This window comes from Macadamia integrifolia, chromosome 10 (genome assembly GCF_013358625.1).
Source record: "Macadamia integrifolia cultivar HAES 741 chromosome 10, SCU_Mint_v3, whole genome shotgun sequence".
Taxonomy (NCBI): domain Eukaryota; kingdom Viridiplantae; phylum Streptophyta; class Magnoliopsida; order Proteales; family Proteaceae; genus Macadamia; species Macadamia integrifolia.
The window spans coordinates 33,508,209-33,529,254 of NC_056566.1; the positions used below are offsets into that span (position 1 = coordinate 33,508,209).

Consider the following 21,046-nt stretch of genomic DNA (forward strand, 5'->3'; position numbering starts at 1 on the left):
AATTTTAAAATTCATCTTAAAAAAAATTATCAAAAATACAAAAAAAAAAAAATCTTTTCTTTTCTTTTCTTTTAATAGTAACAAATATACATATTTTTTCGTTATCTTTCCTTCTCTTTTCTAGATTTTTTTTATTTCTTTTCTTTTTTTCTCTTGACTATCAAACACAGCCCAAAGAGTAAAGCCTTAATCAATCCATGCATGACTACCAGATCCAACTTCACGAGGTACATGGCCCATTAGAAGTGTACGTAGGATGCGCATATAGTACTATTGGCGTTAATTTGCCTACCAATAAAATAGATGAGGTGGAGGATCATTCCCCATGCATGTAAAATGAAATCTTTGATGGTTACTAAGCCAAAATCATGCTGTGTCTTATTGGGATTAGGATCTGTACATAAATATACACCAACCTCAAACCTCAAAGTTCTAGAAATAAGAATAAGGATTACCATAGATATAACATTTACTTTGATTGCTACAACAAGGTCGGATTGGTTCGGGTTTTTGAAAACTCTGTTCTAATTCTAAATCTATTTATTGGATTTAGGCCCAATCCGGCTCTAACACTAGGTCTGAAAAAAAATCAATTATGTCTCGTCTCATAGGATTAGGTTGGGCTGATCCTAATTGGCCTTGACCACTGGGAGGGGGGAAAGGAGATGCAGGGACTAGCCCAGGCCAGACTTAAAGCAAGAAATTTTTCGCCTTGACCTGCCCTTAGGACTAGGGTATCTCAACCCAGGCTCAACACGGGTTCAGACAAACAATGCCAAACTAATTGCACCCCTAGTCTTAAAGTTCATCACACCCCATCGGATCACAAACCCTTGTAGGGTTTTACACTTTTACTGCGTTCCTCAAATATCCTCTCACGTGCATATGAAACCTCACAGTCAAAGGATTCTCTTTAACCATAGCTTCAGGAAAACTCAATCATATAACAAAAGCTAAATATCCTACACAAAGGACCTTCTGGTCTTTAAAGTGTGAGAGGTTTATAAATCTTGAATATTCATATATAACAGGTTTTTCTTTAGACAGTTTGAGAACTTTGTTTATGGTTTATTCTGCCTTCTCATCTTTGTGATGCTGAAAAGATGTTTTAGGTGGAGGGAGAGTGTCGTGTGCCATTATGGATCATGACATGTTATCACAAGGTATCATGCTCCCTTAAAGTATTACAATAGGAAGAAAAAACAAAGAGAAATTTAAGGAGGTGGTTCAGACTTTGGTGGAAGAAGAAGATAAAGAAACATTAGACAAGGAAAAAAATGCATGCTTGTTTGAAAGTATGAGTGGGAGAAGGAGAGACAAGATAGACCTTATCATCATCGCTGGTGGGGGACTGAGAAATAAAAACAAGAAGAGAAATAATAATACTTTCCATATGGGGAGGTAGAAGAAATTGTTGAAATTTAAGTTTCAAACTATGGTCAAATTGGTCTTTTTAAAATAGTTTTTTTTTTATATCCAAAGTAGTTTTTTTGAAATTCAGTATTCCTTATCAAAAGTATCACTTTTACTTTTACTATTTCGTCTTTAGCACTTGTGGAGTTGTGAAGGAGCTAAAGACAATTCACAAAAGTTTAGTCCCACATTGCTTAGGGATGAAAGAAAACTTGGATATATATGTATGAATGTTTGTTAAGGGTGCAAGTCATTGGAGAGACACTCTCTCTTGTTATGTGTGTGTGGGGGCACTTGGGGTGCTTTTGAAGCCTACCAAACCAGGCCGGGTGGTGGCCAAGGTCGGGGTCTGGTGTGGGTGGTTCAAAGAATTTACTTTTTACTATATGTAATTTTTTATTCCACATTTTTTCCTAAGGGACATATTATTGTTGTATGTACCCAATAAATGTATATATGTATGTACATGTATATGCATGCACCTGTACGTATGAGACATATACCCTTCCCATATAAAGTGACACATGTATAAGTATAGGTACCTGTACAGGTGTATTCATTCGTATACAGAGGCCTACATTCAATATATACAAGTATTCTGTCTATATTTGAGTACTGATACTGTGAGAGATTTTATTCTCTGTTTACTGCAAGTGCTTCTGCTTCTATTCTCTGTTTTGCTCTCTGTTATTATTTTCTATTTGAATTTCTGAGTATTACCTTCAGACATACCTGTGGGAATTGCTTATTGGAGTACATCTTAAACAATTGGAGAGTTATTTTATTTTGGAGGTGAGAACATAAGGTCAACCCGGTTGCATACATATATACTGGGCTTTCAAATACCTTAAGGAGAGTATCCGTATACGACTCAACTCTACTTAAGACAGACGATTTATGCTATTGTTTCAGAGGATTGCTTGGACAAGTAAGTCATCTTTTACTTGTATTTATATTTTCATTAATATAATAGTTTGTCAAAGTCTTATACCTATTGTCTGGTTATTGTTTTTCTTACAGAAATGTATGTTAACTAGGATTTTGCTTCACTATTGGGTATTTAGGTATGTTATGTAGAAGTGGAGAGATGTGGTGAGATCACCTATAGAGCATTCGCTACTTAGCAATGCTATATGATTGTTAATCACTCACTAATAAGAAAAATAAATAAATAAATAAACTTCATGGGGATGGGATCTACATGCTGCCTATGTTTATTGATGTCTCTCATGTCAAGTTAATGCGTGCACAGAAAGGAGTATCCGTCTCTACTTCGAGTCTCTTCGTGATTGATTTGTTATACGAATTAGGTGTGACTGTGTGTAATCGGGGTTTATCCTTAGGCCTGAACCAAAATTGGACAGGTTCAAGGGGTTTCTCGTTCGCAAAAAAAAAAAAGAAAAGAAAAGAGTATCCCATGATTTGAAGAAAGGAAAATGATGTATGCATTACCGTATTAAATGCCCTCTCACAATCTCTCCTCCTCAATCATATGGGTCCCTTATATATGAATTGTGAAACATTACTTTCAGGTGTCCATTGACTTCGTGTAGGAGATGTCAATAAACACGAGCAGCATGTAGACCCACCCAGCCACCCACCCAAAAAAAAAAATGAAATGTTGAAGATAGGAAGCAATGTTGTATGGCGTGCATCTTAGGGGTAGAAATGGGCTGGGTTGCTCAAACTCATAAGCCCAACTCCAACATGTCTGAGATTGGGCTTACTTAGTTTGGTTGCCCCACCAAAAATAAAGAAAAAGAGATGTTGAAGATAGGGTGCAATGTTGCATGGCGTGCATCTTTGTGGTAGGAATATGGACCGGTTTGCATCAAATCCACAAGCCCAACTCCAACTTGTCTGTGATCGGCCTTGCTTATTTGGGTTCTGTTAAGGGCTTAGTTCAAGACATTAAATTTTTGAATTTTGACATAGTTGGAGTTGCATAAATTTAACTAAAGGGGGATGATTCCCTACACTGCCATTATGAGGAGGAATATGACCGTCACATTAATGGTTGTATCACATAGGCTCACATAATCATCTCAAGAGAGAAAAAAATATTAAAAGAATTCATGTGAGAGGAAATAGCAATATCACATTTTCCTTAATTAAATTACACTGATTAACTTTTCTAAATAATAATACCACACGAGGGCATGTATCTCGGAGATAGTTTTCCAGGAGGTATTCCTTCATCATGAGCATTAATGGGATGAGATGAAGATCATAATGAGGGTAAAGGCAATTTTTGAATTTTCATTCTAAGAAATATTAATTACTGCCAAATCATGGGTTTATCTTCATCCCACTCTAGAGGAAAACTTTCTCCTACCTTAAAACTCAAAGTTGAGCCTACTCTATGGTAATTTGCAAGACATTGAGGGTGTCCTAATGAGTGCCAACTCACTAGCCTCCTTATATTACCATATTTTAAATGTGAAAATTAATGAAATAACATAATAAATTATTTAGGAGGAAAAACTCATTTACTCGACGTACTTTGATAACTTTATTACAACCATCCATCCTCCTTGTACCATATGGAAGAATGATATGGCAATTCTAACTATTAGATAGATAGCGTGCAATTTGTATTTGTCACATGTCAAATGTCATAATCTAATTTAATCAAGGGAGAAGATTGGACACATTGCTAGCTTTCCTAAAGCGGGAACGCGAGCGGCTAGCATTACTTCTCCCTAATAATAATGATAATAACTCATCTATCTAACCTACTTTCTTGAATGCAAATTCTAGTATATTATTAGGGAGTTTAATACAGTACATAGTTGACTCTCTCATTAGAAGGTATTGCCGATGATGGGCGTAACAATTGGCCAAATTCCACTCCATGATTAATATAACTTTGTAATTGGGCTTCAGATACACTTTTTTTCTTTTCTCCTTTTAATCAACAAATATAAAATCAATACCCTAAAAAAAATCTCCAAAATTCGGAGGGAACAAGGCCTTTGAACAATTGGATCCTAGTCTACAGAAAGAACTAAGAATCAAAGAGAAGTAATTTCAGAAAGTAATTATAAAAAGTCATCATCCAGAGCAGAAGCATTAATAACTGCATCATCATATGGCTTATCTACCTGAACCTGCTGCTTCTTCTTTGCACGAGTTTTCTTTTTAACCGCATTGCGTTCTCTCTCGGCCTTGATCTTTCCATTTGCAATTTCTGATACAGAAGAAGCAATTTCTTTCACATCTACTGCTTCAAGATTAGTCAATGATAGCCTTATGAGTGTCTTGAGAAGACCCTTATAATAGAAACTGTTCTCACATGTTCTGAGTTTATGAGAAACAAGTTCTGCATACTCCATGAAATCACTTTCAGTTTTGGGTATTAAATTATTAAGACTGATCTTCTCTTCACCACTCTTAGTCTTTGCTTCTTCCATAAGGGCTTGTTTTGATACTTTGGAAGCCATTGCTTTCTTCTCTTTTGAGACCTTAGGTGCTCGAGTAGGTTCATCTTCATCCTCCCATGAATCTTTCACACTAGTTTCATCTACATCTTCATCATCCCACATATTCTTAGGTTTCTCCTTCCTAACAAAGAGAATTATTTCTTCCCAGTCCTCCATGATCAATGAAATCTGAAAGCTCGATTAGAGAGAGAGAGAGAGAGAGAGAGAGACTATGTTTTCTGAGAAATTTTGTATTTTCTGATTCGTGTAAGAGAATATAAAGAAAAGAAAACTCTTAAGTACCCCAAATCCTAATGGGGTTAGGATTTCTGGGTGTTCTGATTCGTGCGAGATAACTAAAATGAAACTCCTAATCCTATTGGGGCTTAATGTAGCATGGCGTGCATCCTACGGATAAGAATGTGGACCCGGTTCGCTCAAATTCACAAGCCCAACTCGAACATGCTGAGATTGGGTTTGCTTAATTTGGGTTTTTTCATGGGCTTATTTGAAGATATTAAATGTTTGAATATTTTATCCCTCTCAAAAAAAAAAAAAAAAATTGTTTGAATTTGGCACAGGTTAATTTGGAGTTGCATAAAATTAATTCACTAATTAAAGGGAGATGGCTACCCATGCTATGAATGTGAGTTGGAATATTCCCCAAAAAATAAAAATCTGAGGAATATGCACGTCATACCAATGGTTGTTTTGAAAAATGTATTATCCACATGAGTCAATATATATTCAGAGCAAGTAAGAGAAAAAAAAAAAATAATGTGGGGTTTTTGTTTTTTCAATGCAAGAAAATAAAAATATTATTGAATAATAGACTTGAGCTTTACACTGTCTCCTTCAAACAAGAAATTAGATTTTTGAAATAAGGACTTATAAGCTAGTCCTATCACAAATCTTATTGCAGTGTTCATGGTTTCGTTGTGTACATTATGACCCTCTGCAAACCCCACAATGACAAGAGTCTCGTACAAAACTGCACCTCTCCCTAAATTCGCGCACATGTTGTTCTGGCATAACAAGAACAACATAATATATTCTTCGATCTAGCATTCCTATTGCACACACGCAACCCCCTTTTTTCTGGGGGCAGGGGTGTCTTTTCACAGTCCCATAAAAAAAAGAGGTTGATGGTGTGAAATCATGCCAATTGGAGGTCTAAAGAAGCGGATTCATTTTGAGGGTTGATATTTGGCATAACAGAATCGTGAGGAATAAATGAGGAAACTGAAGATCCAAGCGTCTAGACCATCTATATATATGAGCTTCAGAGTCCGTTGGTGTGAAAATCATACAAATCCAAGGACTATAACAAATATATGAATAGTTGGAGATAATATAAAAATTGAGGGAAAAAAGTTGTCTAGTCATCTAGGTGCACAAAATTACCACCCCATCCTTATAAAATTAAAATCTCATTCATGTTGACACCCATGTGTGCGCTTTTGTTGGCCCCTCTGTACTTGTGCAGGGGCCATGGGACCAGGCAGTGATTTTTTGCCCAAGAAGATTAATTAGTTTACTAACTAGTATAGATGCCGATAGTCACTCAACCATTTAAGGCCCGGTTATGACCCATTTAATTAAGGATCGATTAGAGTCCAATTAGTAAATTAACCAGCTTAAATTGAGTCCGATTGTGACCTGATTTGAGCAATTATTTTGAGCCCAATTAATTATGGATCCGATCGATCAAATAAAAAATGTGTCCTAGGATGTCCGTTCGATTACCTAAACATGCGGAGACGACGTTTCAGGTCCTTAAAAGTGAGAATCTAGCAGGTTCCTAAACTTTAGTAAACTAACAACCTTCCTAAAATTTAGGATTTTAACTTTTAGTCGTGGCAGTCATCCCTACAAGATATGATCGCAAAAAGAAATCTCAGACGTTCATCATGGCGTACAAGACAAGATTTTAAAATGATCGTTCGTTTTGAGGAATGTCAATGGCAGCAATGCATGCATGTATGTCCATACGGTATCCCTATCCCCCTATTTATTAGGGATTTGAACCCATCTCCAGCTGATCTCCTACCAACCTGCCAATAGCGTATTCCTTACTCCACTCGATCGTCTCTCAGTCTCTCTACCCAGTCTCCAGTCTCCAGTCTCCAGTCTCCGCACACAGTTAACTCATTCAATTGCGATCAACACCTGAAATCTCCGACGACAATCGATCCGTCACAATGGTACCAGCGCCACCACACCAGCCTTCTTCGACTACACAATATCCAATGGTCATACCGGAGAGAACTCAAAGGTACGCATGATCACCAACCAACCAGTGGCTGTGGCTGTGGCTGTGGCTTTCTAATTGATGTGGTTGTTCAGTATCAACAATTCACCATCACATTGTTGTCCGCAAGATTAGATTAGATACCACCACCACCGCCACCGCCACCGCCACCGCCACCGCCATCGCCTGAGATTTTCAATCATTTTTATAGTTAACATTGACTCGTGACTTCACTAATTTGGTAGGAGTTTATATATTTGACTATTATTGTTATTGTTCCCAGGGAATACTCAAGGTCATCTGTTGGACACGAACACGAACACGAGCACGTATTCAAACCCACAGATATCCCTGTTGGATACTTATTTGAACCCACAGATGAAGAAATAATCCTCTGCTACCTCAACAAAAAGATCGCAGAACCTAATTTCCGAGTCTTTTATATACAAGAAGTTGATCTTTACGAATTTCATCCTAGAGAAATCATCAAAGGATGCACAACCAAGGACCATTATTTTTTCACTCAGAGGAAGAGGATGCATCAAGGAGGCACAAGGGCAAGTCGACAAACTAAAGATGGATCAACTTGGAAAGCTACTAGTGGAGTACAGGATATTATGGATTCCACCAAATCATACAAAATTGGTTCTAAGACTACTCTCACCTACGTGCAGAAGAAACCAGAAACAATAAAGGGTCAAATCAAAACCAACAACTGGATCATGCATGAGTTTCAAGCAGCTGAGGAAACTACAACTAGCATGAAGGTATATGTACGTATCTGGATTATCTTTTAATCTATATCTCCTTTATATATGTATGTATATCTTTCTTTCTTTCTTTCTTCTTCTTCTTCTTCTTTTTTCTTTTTTTTTTTTTTTTTTTTTTTTTTAAATCTTCATAATAATGTTATGGATGTTTAATTATGTTCCTGCTTTCAGCTGTCTGACTGGGTGATATGTCGAATACACGAGAAGAAGAAGAAAGCTGCTCATGACGAAGAGGATGATGATGAGGATCTTAGTATTGAAGAAGAAGGAGATGATGATGAAGGTGATGAGTATGAAAACTTATTAGAAAATTATCTGTCCATGGATGTTGAAGAAGATTGTGAAGTAGGAGAAATGCAAGAAGAAGAGAACATAGGCACTGATCATGATCAAGGGATTGACAATTCTATGGATGGGGACTTTGCCAAATTCTTGGAAACTTATGTGTCCTTTGATGTTGAAGAAGAGGGTGAAGTTATGAACAGTTCTATGGAAGGATGTATAAGGGAGAGCAGAGAAAATAAAGTTGATGAAGGGAAGGAGATGGAAGAAGACTTGAATCAAGTTGTCATGAGTGATTTTATGGATGGTGGTGGTCCTTTGCTTCACAGTTCCTTAGATGGACTGCAAAAAGAAGAGAACAATTCTATGGAAGGTGATGAAGAATACGCTAAATTATTAGAAAATATTTTGTCCACAGATGTTGAAGAAGAAGATTGTGAAGTAGGTGGGGAAAGGAAAGAGAAAGAGAAAGGGAAAGGAATGTTGTATGATCTAGATGTGGGTGATATTATGGATGGTGACTTGTCTAACAGGTTCCTGCAGAAAGAAAATACTGATCTCCCCTCAACTTCCCAACAGATTTCATATCATCATAATTATTCCTACCATCACTTCCCAGCAGCAAGCGTCAACCACAGTAACACCTTTACTTACGGTACTGATGATATGAGCTTCAATGTCATGATGTATTCTCACTCTTTCACAAATGGATATTCTTCATCCATTGATCACACAGACTTGACACCCTTGCCCGACTCTTTCACTGATGGAGGATGTTTTTCAAGTCCTACAGAGTTGCTACCCTTGCCCGACTCTTTCACAAATGGAGGATGTTCTTCAAGTCATACAGAGTTGCTACCCTTGCCAGACTCTTTTACAAATGGAGGATGTTCTTCAAGTCATATACCCTTGCCCGACTCTTTCAAGTGGTCTTGGTGATGATTTGATGCGTTTTACTACTTTTCTCAAACATTCTTTTATATAGGGATATTTGTTCATTTTTTTTTTATGTAATTTGATACGTTTTTTATATAATTTGAAGCTGTTGGATCTGTATCTACAACAACAACAAACTCAGCTTATCTCACCTTAATGGGTTCAGCTAATCTGTTCGATCTTTATCTATTTTATGTAATTTAAGTGCTGCAAATGATTCATTTTTCAATGACTGTATGGTCTTGTGAATTTTCCCTAATTTGTTAGTCTATTCATTGAATGGAACATAGTGTCACAGCCCCAGAAACAATTAATGAACAAGCTAACTTTATGTAGAATGTAATTTTGTTAGTGTCTCCCTATTATGCTCTTTGTGCTTCCAGATTTGATTTCCTTCTAGTCTAATTGCTGAATCGTTTTACTTACTTCTGTTGGGTTATTATTGCTGAGATCTAAATTATAATATCAGTTTTGATTTGGTATTATAATTTTGTTTTTGATTACTACTCTGATTTGTGATTTGACTAATATACCTTTCTCCTAGTACCACTATAATTGGTCCATAATTTCATATCCAACCTTGGGATTGATCTTAAACTTTCAGCAAGGATTCCTTCCCTTTTGAACAGAATTCAACCTTAGTTTTGATCTAATCGAACTACCTGATTTGGTTATGCGACTGTTCACCCTATTCTGGAATTTTATTCTCTTAGGTTCAGAACTAGCATTTTTTAACCCATCAATTATGAATGTAATGTCTAGTGTCTTTTGATTTGTTTTCATTACTTAAGCTGCGTTTGGTAACACTCTCCGGAAGTGATTTCATTGATTTGTTGTTCCCCGGGGGCAGAGTAGTGTTTCGCATGCCGCTCTGATTCTTCTGGTTTAAAATGTGCTCATTGAGCACTTTTGACAGAGCCCAAGAAAAAAAAATTAAAAAAAAAATAATAAAAGTTGTTTTTACCTTAAAAAACTTTTATTTCAAACTTCATGGTGGTGGAAATTAAGAGTATATTTTACAAGACCATAGAGTACTGGCCTCTCACAACGACTATTGAATCATGTTTCTAAAATCATATTCCGAGTTTCTAACATCCATTAGAATTTAGGATCCAACTATAACAATATCCTAGAATCTGATCAGTTTCCAAGCAACATCAGATCCTTTTATCTGCTTTCCTACTATGAAGTATGAAACCAACAAATTCGAAGTTAAAACTCTATCAGGTGTTTTTTTTTGGTAACTCTATTAGGCATCTTTATAGTTGACATTGACGTATGACTTAACTCTGTTAGGGCAACAAAGAAAATGAATTAATAATTTTCAATCTTTGGGATTTTGGAGTTTGGGGTTAGAATAGAAAATTCAAATGGGGATTTAAAGGGTTGGGTTTACTCAGGCTAAATGGGATCACACAAGGAAACATTCACGGAAGAGTCATTTCCCTTTCATGGGGATGCATACCTATCATTTCACCTCCATATGTCTTGTGTCTTAGGTAGGTGTAGGAGCCACACTCCCCCGCAAAAATATTTTCATGAAAAAATATTAGTTCCCAACAAGTATATATAGATGCGGATGGCCTCCCAACAGTTTAAGCCCACTTGGCCCGAGAATGGCCTATGTAAGGATAGGTTATAGTTCCTAGAAAATTATCTAACCTTCAATATTGAAGAAGATCGTAAAGTAGGGGAAAGGGAAGAAAATGAAGTTCAAAGGAAAGAGATTGAAAACTCTTCCCTCAAGTTCTTAGATTTTAGATCACAATTCCTATGATTTCCCAGCCTTCAACGGTAATGCCATGCGTCATCAGACAAATGGATATTCTTCAAATAATACCGAGTTGCCACCCTTGCGCTACTCTTCGAGGTTTTGGTGATAATTTAATTGTTTTTTTTTTAGGTTGCTCAATATTTTGTAAAGGAATATTTGTTCCATTTTTTATATGATTGATAATTTTTTTTTTTTTGAAGAAATATTGAAAATAGTTCTTCCCCTTTCTTCAAAGGCAAGAACAATCACTTTGGTACTTGTCATAATCTCTTTTCTTTTTTGTAAGAAACACGATCTCATATATGATTAACTATGGAGAGTTTTTGAGTGACCTTTACTATGTTCAAATGGTAGATTTTTGGACATTTAATCTACTTAAAAAAGGATTTTAGGGGGAGCCCGTCTAGAGCTCATTTAGACTTAAGTAGGTCCGTAGCTCGTTTAAGGTTCGATTAAAGCTCGACACTGATCGGCCCGATTACAAACCGTACCATGCCTCCCAAACCTAGGCTCGTTTAAGTAAACGGTCATTCACGATGCAAGGGTTTTACATTGCCAGGCCCGGTCCAACTGATTGACACCCCTAGTTCTTGTGCATTCTATTGTGGATGATATTTTATATTTAATTATTTATTTTAGTGAATGTTTGGAGGCCTAGTGCGCATCCAACGGCTGGAAAAACGGGGAGGTACATACTTGTAAGTTGGAGTGCATGTTTAGAAATAAAAAAGAATTAGTTGCGCGTACAATCAACATCTAACACGTGTCCTTTCTTTCTTCAAATATATCACTCTTTATCCTTGTAATGCTAGAAGGAAAAACAAGTGTTGGATGCTAACTCGTATGACTAGGTGAGATAGGATTTGCTACTTGTACAATCACTTAGTCGTACAAGTCAGCATCCAACACCTGTCACATTTTTTACCATTATAAGGATAAAAATGGATATATTTAGAAACAAAAGAGACAGGTGTTGGATGCTGACTAGTATTACCAGGTGATCGTGCGAGCCAGCTAATCCATTTTTCTTGAAAATCGGATTCAGTATTCTTATGATCATCTGATTGTTCATATGAACATCCAACATTTTTTCTTTTTACTTTTAAATATACCCTTCTTCACCCATTTATGATCATATGATCATACGTACAACGAATCCAATCTCCATGATTGAGGGCCCTTCTAACCATAGGAGGCACTGAACCGCTAGTGACATGAGAGAGGATCTAGTTCCAGGTACAAGAGTCACTATAGTTATACAAGACCCACCGAAAAGCCAAAAAGGGACTCAAAAAGGCCCACTTATTCAATCTACTACTACTTCTGAGAGGACACTTGCCTTTGACTTACGCTTACGCTAGTCGTTACAAACCCACAATTGATCGTTGTGCCAAAGCACACGCCCCAAAAAATAGCATCATCAATGGCAATGGTTGGACCTTACCAAAAAAAAAAAAAAAAAATGGCAATGGTTGGAAAAGAAGACAGAAAAAAAAAGAAGAGAAAAATATAGTAAGGCAAAATAATGTTCACGACAATGATAAATCACTAGGTTTGCCTTTTTTTTATTTCAAAATTTTTCTTTAAAAAAATATTATTGTAATCAAAATGATGAACGAAGAAGTTATAATTTTACTTTTTTTCCCTTTAAGATACATATTTTTTTTCAATGAGATAAATCCTCTCATTTTACATTAATGCTTTATTAAATAATTTTCAATTTTTGAAGACCTTTTTTTAATCCTTACATTAAATAATTTTAAGAGATAAATAAAAGAAATTCCTTAATTCACCATTTTGGTAACAATAAGTTGTATTTTCTTCTTTTCTTTTCTTTTCTTTTATTGGTTTTCAAAAATAACTTAATATTTAAATCTAAAATTATCAATGGTACATAAAATAACACCAATGGTATTTCAATTGGGAGTCCAATTGAAATACAATTGTAATGGTCAAATGTACTAGTAATAACCCTATTATGCAATTTACAGTAGAAATTGCTAGTAACCACCTTTTAGGTAATAGGACTGATCTAAACAACTCGGTGGATGTAAACTTACTTTCTTTCTAGTGCTTAATTTTCTTGTACCAATACAAAAAGATATACATTAATTAGAGAGTCCATGGTCCATGGTCCATGGTGAATTTGATGGAATGTGGGGTGGACTGTGCCTTATATAATAAATTCCAACATAATCACCTATTTGCACCTACTTACCTTACCCTCCTCATTGAAACAGCTAAAAATCTTGTTATAACTTGTAATAAAAGTTGGTGAAATTTTTTTGTTCTTGTTATAAGTTGTAATACAAGTTGGTGAACGAAACTGGAATGATGGAACCACCTTTTGTTGTTTTGTCAATTCTTGTTCCTGGTTTTTTTTTTTTTTCACTTTTTGTTATTAAAAAAAAAAAAAAAAAAAACTAAACGTACACCATGAATGCACCAAATGCTTTATTCTCTTTTTTTCATTCCCATAAAACCAAAAAAAACTCCAAAAACGTTTTTTTAGAACATTACCAAACGCGGCCTTATTATAATTATCCATAACCCATCAATCGTTTTGCATAGATCTCCACACTTATCTTTGTTTGGAATCTCTATATAGCCAAACCCATTAAGTTGGGATAAGGTTTTGAACATCATAACATATTTTTTCCTCTAATGATGATAAAATTCAATCAGTGTATTCAAAAAGGCATACATGGACAAGGAGCAACCTTAGTAGGGGCTACCTGTAGTGCGCAGAGGAAAATGAATTTGAATCTTTCACCTGGATTTAAATGTGAGAATTCAACACTTGTCGTTGCTGCCATATATACCCCTCTTTATCCTTATAATGGTAGGAAGGTCCCCAATCACTTCGTAGCATTAATCAGGCAATCTTCACCAAGTGTCCACCAGATCCATTTAAATGAGAGAAATTATATCCAACCCTTTCCTCTCAGCACCTTATAAATAGGCCAAACCATAACCTTCCCTTTCATCTCACTTCTCATAACCCCCACCATTTTCCATTCCTGTACGACCCATCTACGATCGATCATCATCCATAATGTGGAACAGAGGTCTCCTCCTTTTGGGCTTCTCAATTTTGGCCTTCGTTCAGGTCATAGCTGGCCTCTCTCATCATAACCAACACCACCACCACCGCCACCAGCACCAGCACCAGCACAGCCATCAGTCAGCCGTCCAGGATACCGACGGCGATGAACTCCAAGCAGAGACACCGTACTACATCGTCTCTGCCATCAGGGAAGGCGGCGGCGGAGGTGGAGGTGTCTCGGTGGGCAGGAGGGAAAGCTCCACCAGCAGTCAAAGCCACACCACCCATACCCCAACGGTGAAGCAGAGCTCCTACGACAGGAACATGGGTAACCCAGTGATCTTCTCCCCAGCATTATGCTTAGAACACCCAGAATTGGAATTGAAGGCTACAGAAGAAGAGAGAACGACGATGATTCGGGAATCGATAGACATGAACATTGGGTTCTCTGGAATGGACACTAGAGTGTGGCAGGTGGAAGATAGGAAGGAGCAATCCAGAGGGTCGTCGTCGTCGTCGTCGTCGTCTTCGAGGTATGTGACGCTGAAGGGAAAGCCAGGACACCCGGGGGAATCGACAGTGAGGAATTGGTTCAGAATCGAGAGGATAAGCGAAAATAGTCCAGTATATAGAATCGCCTACTGTCCCAACGTGTGCGAGTCTGCGTGCCATGTTGTGTGCGGGAGGGTTGGGATCACTAAGGACAACGGCGAGCGATGGCTGTCGGTTTCAGAGAACAGAGAGTTCCCCCTTGTTTTCGTCAGAGCCAGACACTCCATCAAGAAGGATGAATAGAGAAAGAAGGAAAGCAGAATTGAATGGAATAAATGAAAAGAAGAAACAAGTGGTCTACCCGTTGAGTCCCTCATGGTTTATCATTTTTTTTTTTTGGGTAACGCTTTATCATTAGTGAGTCGCCTTTGGATCATTCTATCCAAATGTCAACCAATTTTGAATCATCTATCCAATATCAACCAATTTTGAATCTTCTCTCTCACGAATTTTTTTTTCTTCATAAGATAAAATTTATTCAAAAGAACGTATAAACTGGATGATTGTTGGGTCACATGGCTCCTCCATTCATGGAGTGGAATTCGAGTTGAGATTCTTTGCAGGTACATTCACTTAAACATATATTTTAGGATCGAACATTTGTCCTTTTTGTTTCTATAAATACCCTTTTCTCACTATTTAAATGATAGTAAGTGGAGAATCTGGACCAAGTCATCATACAAGAAATGACTTGATCAAAATGTGGAATCCATTCAATTTCTCTCTTCTTACAAGAGGCTTTTACATTGAATGAGTTTCAAGTGTAGATCAGGTACAGTTCTCGTATGAGAACTTGATACAAACTCGTAAGTGGGATAGGTGTTTGATCTTAAAATGTACGTTCAGGTAAATATACATGTAGGGATCTCAACTCGTGCAATTCAGTCATACTGTAGTACCCCCTTAGGTTTCAATGTTTTCCAAAATACTTATTTTAATTGGAGTGAGACTCTATTTGGTGCTTGTGATTACAGGCAACAGAAAATGTCCCAAAGTTGAATTTTTTTGTCCTCAACAAGACCTTCCTAATGAAGGAGTCAGCAACAATATTAATCTTCTTAGGAATACAAAGAAAAGAGAAAGCTCTACAGTATGATGACAAATGTAAAAAAACCTTCCACAATTGGCTGAACCGCTAATCAAATGTTTGATCATGTTGTTCCCAGAAAGTATAAAACGAGTTCACAACAATCACATTCCACCAGTAAGTCCTCAATATAATCCAATGGTGCCTTCAACACTCCTCTTTTGATCACCAACTTCGCCCACCACCAGTATGGAGTTGAATCTTGTTTTCTTACAAATCAGCAAGCAAACTTGACCATGAGAGTTTCAATTAATCACCACTAGACGCCTGATTACCATTTCCCCATAAGGCATCAACGTTGGTCTTACAAAAAAGGAAGAAGGGAGAAGACACCAATACTGAATAGGATTCAATCCTACAACAAATATATTATAGTTGAACGTTTACTATAGCATTTTCAACGATGTGTATAATTTTCCAATTTCTTTACTTTTCAATTGCTTTTCAAACCTTTATTTTTCCACCTAGCAAACTTTATTACAAAAATAACTTTAAGGGTGACGTTTTTCTGAGGAAGCAGCATAGCCTATACCCATGTGCATAGGGGAGCACACAAATGAGGTGGGACAAAATGATGTTCTATACAATAGAACAGTGAGGTCATTTCATGTGAGTAAGAGAGAGATAAACAAAGGTTTTAGCGTACCATACCTTGGTGGCAGAGGGTGTCTTTTCTCTAATTTTACTAATCTTAGTTAAAACTGGAGGGCTATAAGTTTGGCCCTAATGGCCCGAACTAGCCTTAGCTCGCCCTTAGCCCGAACAATGTTTAGGTTAAGATTTTTGACCCTGAAGGTGGGCTAGGATTGAAAAACACTGATCCAGGGTCAAGGTTGAGTCAGGCCTGGGTTGAGGCCTAGGCCTAACCCGGTACTGATTTTACCCAATTTTACCCTAATTTATATAATATAATTTAAGTTTGTCATCGTATCATTTTAAAAAGAATAATGAAATTTGGGTTATTGATTCTTATGGTTAGGTGTCCTAAATATCTATTATTGTGTTGCATTACATAATTGTAATAGTGTCTTAATCATTTTATTTATCGGTGCTAATTTTTTTTATTTTTTTATTTATTATTATTTTTTTTTAATGCATAAGACATGAATGACAAAAATCAGGGCCAGCTACGGTTGGCTTGAGTTGGAATGAGCCCAACAGGGTTGGGCCTAGGCATGAGCCTAATAGAATTGGGTTGGACTTGAGTTGAATTTTGGGGACCCAGGTAACCTGGCTTGTTTCACCCCTAGGTAAAAGTAAGGGAATTTACTATCACTCCCCTATACTTAACCTATATTTACTAAAACTCCCATACTTTTTACTTTTTTTTTATACTCCCCTGCTTTTTTTATTTTTACATCTCTTTCTCCCTTGTTCTTTTTAAATATCCAAATTAATCCTCCTTTTCACCTATAATCTATTACACTTTTTTCAAATTGATTAGTTTAAAACATGGTTTGAACCAAACCACTTACAAGTTTTGTCTCATTCAATCATCAAGAATATTGACATAGCTAATGTGTCCTTAAAGATATTATTTATTTATCTAATATTATTATTATTTATTTATTTCATCTCATCCAATCATCAAGGATGTTTGTTATTATTATTATTATTATTATTATTATTATTATTATTATTATTATTATTATTATTATTATCCATCATCACAAATTTAGCAATCTATTTTTTTTATCGATGTTAGATTGGTATTAGCTTTAGTCGATACTAGTTCAGACCAATAATCTCAATATTACATTCCCCATTAGGGTTGTGACACATGGTTTTAGGGATTAAAATAAAAAAATAAAAAACGTATGGTACCCGATTGGAACATATGATACCGATATAGATATAGAATTGATAAAAGTATTGGATCAACAATGTAAATGTCTGATTGAAACATATGATACTGATATAGATATAGATCGGATACAAAATTATTCTTTTTGAATTTACAATATCCTTGATGATTGGATGAGACAAAACTTGTTAGTGGTTTGAGTCAAACCATATTTTGAATCAATCAATTTGAAAAAAGTGTAATAGGTTACAAGTGAAAAGGAAGGGTAATCTGGATATTTAAAAAGAGCAGGAGAGAAAGAGATGTAAAAATAAAAAAACAGTGGAATATCAGAAAAAAAAGTAAAAGATAGGAGAGTTTCAATAAATATAGGTTAAGTGTAGGGAAGTGATACTAAATTCCCTTAAAAATATCCACATGGGAATCACTTGGATGAATACATATTATGGAAAGCTCATTCTCATTCAAAAATATGCCTTGGATACATAGTGTGATTGGAGTGTACCTAAAAATCTGTTGTACTCATGGAAAGCAGCAGAGGAAATATAAAGATGAAAAGGGCAGGTGCTCCAATCTAACACCAAGATTTTTTTTTTTTTTTTTTTTTATAGAATACGTAACAACAAGATAGAGATAGAGGTAGAGGTAGAGGTATTAGTCCAATAGAGATGGAAGACTCAATCAGATATTTGTAACTTATAAGCTCTGCAAGTATATTAAGTTCATTCAGTAAATGGCTTTTCAAATCGTCATTCTTTTAAGTAGTTTTCTTGGATCCTCACATGTGCATTCATGGAGTAGGATTTTTTTTTTTATGAAATGGATTAGGATTCTCTATTGCACTATAAAGTGTGTAACATAGATCCAAAGGCTGAGAGTATCTTAAGCTGCATGTTCATGCCTTAGGTTGCGTGTCTAAGAACTCCCAACCCTTAAATCTATGTCGCTTGATCGTTCATGTGAACATACTGCAAAAGATGCCATCTTGTGTCAATTTATGTCCTACTTGTTAACAGCAGTGTAACGACCCCAAAAAAAGAAAAAGTCAACAGCAGAGTGGTTTTTGTTCGGACATTGAATTGAAATCTTCCCAAATTCCATTCAACTCCTTCAAATTCTCTTTAATCAGGCAATCTCCACCAAGTGTCCTCCAGATCCATTCAAATAGGAGATATAACATCCAACCCGCTAAGCTCAGTACCCTATAAATTACCCAAATGAGAACCTTCCCTTCCAAGTTCCACTTCACTTCTTCAATTCAATATTCCCATTCCATCAACTCAGTCTGCTTTCTAACGATCATGATATGGAACAGAGCTTTTCTCCTTCTGGGTTTGTCAATTTTGGCTTTCGTCCAGCCCATCTCTGGCCTCTCTCATAATAATCACCCCCACCACCACCACCAACACCAGCACGCCCATCAATCCGCAGTTCAGGATACCGAAGGCAATGATCTCCAATCAGGGATGACATACTACATCGTCTCTGCTATCAGGGAAGGCGGCGGTGGCGGTGTCTCAGTAGGCAGGAGAGAGAGCTCCTCCAGCAGTCAAAGCCACACTACTCACACCCCAACAGTGAAACAGAGCTCCTACGACAGGAACATGGGTAACCCAGTAATCTTCTCCCCAGCATCATCCTCAGGACACCCAGAATTGGAATTGAAGACTACAGAAGAAGAGGAAACGATTACAATTCGGGAATCGATGGATTTGAACGTTTGTTTCTCTGGGATTGACAATAGGGTTTGGCAGGTTGAAGAGGGGAGGGAGCAATCCAAAGGATGGTGGTGGTCACCGTCGTCGAGAAATTCTAGTTTGAGGTATGTGACTCTGAAGGGAAAGCCAGGGCACCCAGGGGAGTCGACAGTGAGGAATTGGTTCAGAATCGAGAGGATTAGCGAAGATAGTCCTGTGTATAGGATCACCTACTGCCCCAATGTTTGCGAGTCGTCGTGCCATGTGGTGTGCGGGAGGGTTGGGATCACCAAGAACAACGGCGAGCGATGGCTATCTGTTTCAGAGAAGAGAGAGTTCCCCTTTGTCTTCGTTAGGGCCAATCAATCCCATGATAACAGAGAATAGAAGAAGAGAAGATAAAAGAGTATCTGATGTTATCTAATAAGAAATGCTTCCTTCTGCTAATAAAGAATTCTTATTCTAATCCTCAAACCACAACACTTCTTACAAGAGAAAAAGAATAAAAGTTTTGGTCTTCCAATTTTGAGTGATTAGTTATTAATTGTTACTGTTAGTCAGCTTTGGATCATTCTATCCAGTATCAATCAATTTTGAGTTCTCTCCCTCTCTCTCTCTCTCTCTCTCTCTCTCTCTCTCTCTCTCGTGTGTGTGCCTGTTACTGTAGATATGGTAACAAATGCCATTGTTTTTGTATACGTACATCACAGCTACTTATAACTCTTATTCTCAATTTTGCTTAATACCAACATATGTGAAACAGGGCTTCACAAATTAAAACTCAACTTTTCTTGTATTTTACTCTAATGGCTCACTAAAATGAATCATTTACTGGTAGTGTTCCATAAAACCCAATAATTAGTTTATTTAATTCATTTTATCATGCATGAAATTAACAGGTTATGATTGTCCTTAAGTTTTTACCTAAGTGTTCACGACTAAGTATTGAATGATGATTCCAAGACACAAGTGTGAGTGTATATATGTGTATACTTAGGAGTGTATCACTTAAAAATCTTGAATGGAATATTGTCGAATGTTTAAGCAATAGATTCTCATAAGTAGTTTACGATTGGTCATTATCATAGCTAGGTATTAAGGTTTTTGTTGAATCAACGATTAATGTCTTTCATACTATATCTTGGTGCACTAGGTTCATGGTATCAAGCTATGTACGAAAAAGATGCTCAACACAAACCATTTCTTGTAATAGAGAATATCAAAGAGAGAGAGAGAGAGAGAGAGAGAGAGAGAGAGAGAGAGAGAGAGAGAGAGAGAGAGAGAGAGAGAGAGTACATGATTAGATGAAATTTGGATCAATTGGCATGTTTTGTGAATAATTTATAATTTTTATATTAATTAGTAGATATTTATTCTATATATCTTTTTGAAATATTTTTATTGGTCCAATCGGTGGTACTGATTTTTGCACACGATATTATAACAATCTAGGGTGGTGACAATTATTACCATGCCTTGAGGACAGTTATTAACATTCATTAATTAAATGCTTTCCTTAACATGAACTAGTAATCTAATGGATATTGCTGTTCCTTATTTCAGCTGTATGACTGGATAATATGTAGGAGGGCATGCGTGTAAAAGCAAGCTGCTGAAGACAGATAATGAAGTTCTTCCCATCGGAGAAGAAGATGGAGTGCAAGGAGTAGAACAAAGGCATTGATCAAGATATTTACTATTCTATGTAAGGTGACTACATAAGGTACAAATGTTGTGACTTAAAAGTCATGCAGTCCAAACAGTCTCCCAACATTCTTAGGGTAAGGCTGCATAGTTCTCATGCTGCTGAGATCTCACATATGCAAGAGTCATGCACCGGATAAGGTGTTTTTTTTCCTTTTTTACAGAAATTTCTTGGGAAAGTATCTGTACTTGGGTGTTGAAGATGATGGTGAAGTTAATAATGGTCCGAGCAGTTCAATGGAAGGATGTCCGTGGGAAAGAAAAGAAGATGAAGTCACGGGAAGGAGATCGAAGATTTTAATCAAGGT

General features: G+C 36.6%; 3 protein-coding genes across 3 annotated transcripts; 2 read left to right on the forward strand and 1 right to left on the reverse strand.

Annotated features, from left to right (window-relative positions):
* Window positions 1-4,454: 4,454 nt before the first annotated feature.
* On the reverse strand, window positions 4,455-5,012 carry LOC122091135 (eukaryotic translation initiation factor 3 subunit J-like). Its single transcript, XM_042660974.1, has one exon. The coding sequence runs from the start codon at window positions 5,010-5,012 to the stop codon at window positions 4,455-4,457; it is 558 nt and encodes a 185-aa protein (XP_042516908.1).
* Window positions 5,013-7,036: 2,024 nt separating this feature from the next.
* On the forward strand, window positions 7,037-9,077 carry LOC122092405 (NAC domain-containing protein 53-like). Its single transcript, XM_042662714.1, has 3 exons — window positions 7,037-7,110; window positions 7,370-7,853; window positions 8,028-9,077. The coding sequence occupies exons 1-3, from the start codon at window positions 7,037-7,039 to the stop codon at window positions 9,075-9,077; spliced, it is 1,608 nt and encodes a 535-aa protein (XP_042518648.1).
* A 9,481-nt stretch (window positions 9,078-18,558) lies between these two features.
* LOC122092118 (kunitz trypsin inhibitor 5-like) lies at window positions 18,559-19,640 on the forward strand. Its single transcript, XM_042662437.1, has one exon. It carries the CDS (start codon window positions 18,639-18,641, stop codon window positions 19,419-19,421), a length of 783 nt encoding a protein of 260 aa, XP_042518371.1. The 5' UTR covers window positions 18,559-18,638; the 3' UTR covers window positions 19,422-19,640.
* Window positions 19,641-21,046: the final 1,406 nt, after the last annotated feature.